The sequence below is a fragment of the Drosophila miranda genome, chromosome XR (assembly GCF_003369915.1).
Source record: "Drosophila miranda strain MSH22 chromosome XR, D.miranda_PacBio2.1, whole genome shotgun sequence".
Taxonomy (NCBI): Eukaryota; Metazoa; Arthropoda; class Insecta; order Diptera; family Drosophilidae; genus Drosophila; species Drosophila miranda.
In genome coordinates, this window is record NC_046674.1 from 2852878 (window position 1) to 2856931 (window position 4054).

The 4054-nt window shown below is 42.2% G+C and overlaps 1 protein-coding gene across 1 annotated transcript; it reads left to right on the forward strand.

Annotated features, from left to right (window-relative positions):
* The first annotated feature begins 2731 nt into the window (after nt 1-2731).
* LOC117186774 (ubiquitin-conjugating enzyme E2 D4-like) lies at nt 2732-3845 on the forward strand. Its single transcript, XM_033388016.1, has 2 exons — nt 2732-2961; nt 3023-3845. Exon 2 carries the CDS (start codon nt 3032-3034, stop codon nt 3692-3694), a length of 663 nt encoding a protein of 220 aa, XP_033243907.1. The 5' UTR covers nt 2732-2961; nt 3023-3031; the 3' UTR covers nt 3695-3845.
* The last annotated feature ends 209 nt before the right edge of the window (nt 3846-4054 follow it).

Here is a 4054-nt window from a genome sequence, read left to right on the forward strand (position 1 = left end):
GGACTGAAAGCCGGGAAGTTCGTCTGGAATGCTTCGTGAATACTTACAAGAATCTTGGTGTATATATGTCTGTGTCTTGTGTTCTGCCAAAGACAATCCAAATAGTATAATGAGTAAGCCAGGGCTGGCTCCAGGGTTGGCTTCAGGGTTGGCTTCAGTGCCATAGAGGAAGAGCGCTGAAGCAGTGTTGCCAGATTTTGAGCGCCAAAATAAGCTAGATTTTACAAAAATAAAAGCTAGAACAAGCTAAAAATTGTAAAAAACAGGCTAAAAAATAGGCTAAGAATAAAACAACACATAGATATATACATTTATAATTGTGTTATTATTTCATCCAATTCGCTATTGCTTGAATCGGTATATTTATCGCTGGAACGTATTAAATTTAAATATTTCTCCGGTAATTGATAGTTGTGACAACATTTTCCATAACGGCGCAATCCATATATGTAAAATTCAAAAGAATTTTAGTCATATTCATGAAACAATTAAATATTTCTAAAACAAACCTTATATTTAATATTGAGTTTAAGGATTTAACGGTCATTTTGTTCCTTAGCTTGGTCTTAACAATATTCATTTGACTGAATACACGTTCAATAGCAGCATTTGACCACGGTAGACTTAAAATGCCAATGGCAAATAAAGCGATTTCTTCAAAAGGCTTGTTTTTGCCAGCATCTTTATAAGTCAGTACTTCTGACCAAAATTGTATCGTGTCATCTGTACTTTGCCAAGGGACTAATTGAATTTTGCTATATTGGGCAAGAATTCCATCTATATTCTTATAGTTAAAGTGTTCCAATATGGAAATGAGATCATTATGATTTTTATTATGTTTTAGTACATTTTCTGCTGCAAAAACTTGCAGTTTTTCTAATGTCTCAAAATTATCTGGAAGTCTGAAATTAAGCATCAGATTATTATTTATTTTTAATATCAAATCCAATTGAAGCTTACCTTTCTCTGAGTTGGATAATTAGCTCCTTTATAAAATCCTTGCACATCTCTCTGATTTCGTTAACTTCATTATTATAATTTTTCTCTTTAATTTCCTTTTCCAAATAAATATCCCATATATAATGAAGACACAGCAAATTCATCCAAGTCATCTTTCAAGACATCAATCTTTGCATCAGGCGGTATTATTTTATTTTTGAGGAAATCGATGCTTGTCGATGAATGTTTTGTTTGTAAACTGTTTTTGGCATGTTTTACACATTTACACATTTCACGATCACCAAGCAAGTTTCTGTATAGACCGAAACTTTTCAACGAAAATAAACCATAAATAAATTCTAAAATACCATGATACACCAAAATATGTACTACAAATATACTTTTTGTTCGATTTGTCTTAAAAAATACCAAAAAATACATGTAGTATATAAAAAGGAAAAAATAAGCAAAGTGAAATTATACGAGGGGGAACGTTGTGAGTTGCTGCGGACACCGCAACTCTACAGTTATACCCGATACTTAGTCAGTATGGCTCTCCTCCGGCAGACGCCGCTAATATTGAACGACACGACAAGGAGTGCGTGCGAGAGAGACAGAAAATCAGTCTGAGCGTGACGTCGGGCGCTGCGTAGCCAGTGCAAATTGATTTGTTCCTTTTGGCTATAAAAATGATCTGATCTGATCCAGATTCAACAATCTGATAGATATGATCATTATCTATGATTCTGCGTTTTTAGTTTTCTTGTATCCTCAATATTGTGGATGCAACAGATTTTCGTCCTTTGTGGGGGCGGAAAGGGGTGGGGCGAAATTTTGAGATATACGTTTTATAGTGAGATCTAACAGGAGTGCGGATACCAAATTTGGTTACTCTAGCCTTAATAGTCTCTGAGATTTGTGAATATCCCCAGATTTTCATCCTTTGCGGGGGCGGAAGGGGGTGTGGCGAAATTTTGAAAGCTTTTATAGTCTCTGAGATCTAGGCGCTAATGTTTTACTCTAAGCAAAGCCGACTATGCTACGTGTGTGTTAGAGAGAGACAGGGCGAGAAAAAATGAAATTGTTTTCTTGATGCTGGCTATAATAATAATACGATCCAATTCAGATTCCGCAGTCTTAAAGATATGGTCGTTCTCTACAATTCTACGTTTTTGGTTTTCTCATATCTTTAAAATTGTGGATGCCACAGACTTTCGTCCTTTGTGGGGGCGGAAGTGGGCGGGGCGAAGTTTTGAAATATTTTTGTAGCAGTGACATATCACAGAAGTCTGGATCCAAAACATCGTTGCTCTAGCTCTTATAGTCTTTGAGCACTAGGCGCTGAAGGGGACGGACAGACGGACAGACGGACGGACGGACAGACAGACAGACGGACAGACAGACATGGCTCAATCGACTCGGCTATTGATGCTGATCAAGCATATATATACTTTATGGGGTCGGAAACGATTCCTTCTGGACGTTACACACATCCACTTTTACCACAAATCTAATATACCCCAATACTCATTTTGAGTATCGGGTATAAAAAGGCTAGATCTAAAGCTATAAGCATTTTCATAATTTTTCAAGCTGTTCCGTTTTCAAATAAGCTAGATCTAGCCTTAAATAAGCTAAATTGGCAACACTGCATGGGCTGGCTCTTCAGCGCTCTTCCTCTATGGCACTGAAGCCAACCCTGAAGCCAACCCTGGAGCCAGCCCTGGCTTACTCATTATACTATTTGGATTGTCTTTGGCAGAACACAAGACACAGACATATATACACCAAGATTCTTGTAAGCATTCACGAAGCATTCCAGACGAACTTCCCGGCTTTCAGTCCAAGAACTGAGGCTTTCTCTCTCGCTCTCACAGCCCGCTTTTCCAATAGGGCTGCCACTGTTTTTGCACACAGCTGAGCGGTGTGTGAAGTGTTGGAAAGCGAGTCAAAGGAAGCTCTGTCACACGGCTGTCATATGCTGTGACTCTCATTTTCATTTTAAGTGCTAGTTTGTTAGATGTATGTAAGAGCGTTCGTAAGCAATAATTGTTTTCACCATCTGAAAAGTGTTTCTCAACAGTTTGCCGTCATGCCGAGGTTGCCCCATCCACCTTTGAGAAGATTGAATTTCGATGCTGCCGCCCGAGCGCCCGCTGCCACCCAGGGCACCGACAGAGCTGTGCGCGATGCCGTGAACCCAAACCGCAACGACGCGGCGGAGCCTGCAAACGCTGGCCCTAGAGATGCGACTCAAGAAAATGGATTCGAGAATAGTACAGGCGGCTGCCGCATCCGCAAGGAGTTAGCCAAAATGTCGAGCAAGCCGACGGAGGGGTGCACAGTGGAGTTGGTGGACGGCTCTATCTACACCTGGAGCGCCGTTATTCTAGGCCCCTCGAACACGCCCTATGAGGGCGGGCACTTTACGCTGGAAATAAGATTTCCGCGCAGCTACCCGTTCAAACCACCGATTCTTACATTCCGCACTAAGGTGTATCACTGCAACATAGACAATGGCAATATCTGTGTGGACATTCTGAGCTCAGCCTGGTCGCCGTCCCTGACCGTGGAGAAGATTCTGCTCTCCATCCAATCGCTGCTGTCGGACCCCAATTGCTACAGCCCCCTGAATTCCGACGCGGCCGCAATGTACAAGAAAGACCGCGAGCAGTACGACCGCTTGGCACGCGAGTGGACCGATCGCTTCGCCAAGCCTGTCGCCCCCACTCCCCCACAAACACCTCCACAATAGATGGACCACATTTTCAAAACGGATGGCTGGCACTAACCAACACCTACCACACCCCATACCCCATACCCCATACCCCATATCAAACATACGAGCATGAGAACATAATACAAATGAATTGCTGTGCATTGTTGGCGTCACACATCGCACAAGACCTGCAAAGTGTTTGATTTACTATTTTAGACCAGAATGCGCTCTGCTCGCTTCCGAGACGTCGAGAGTGTTGTCCACCTCCGCTGCGCGTTATTTCAAGACTCCTGAAGCACTCCGCGCAGACGCCGCGGCGCCACACGTGGCAGTTCGGCAGTGCGAATCATCCGTAATTGTATGGGTGTATAGGTGTATAGATGTATAGGAATCTTC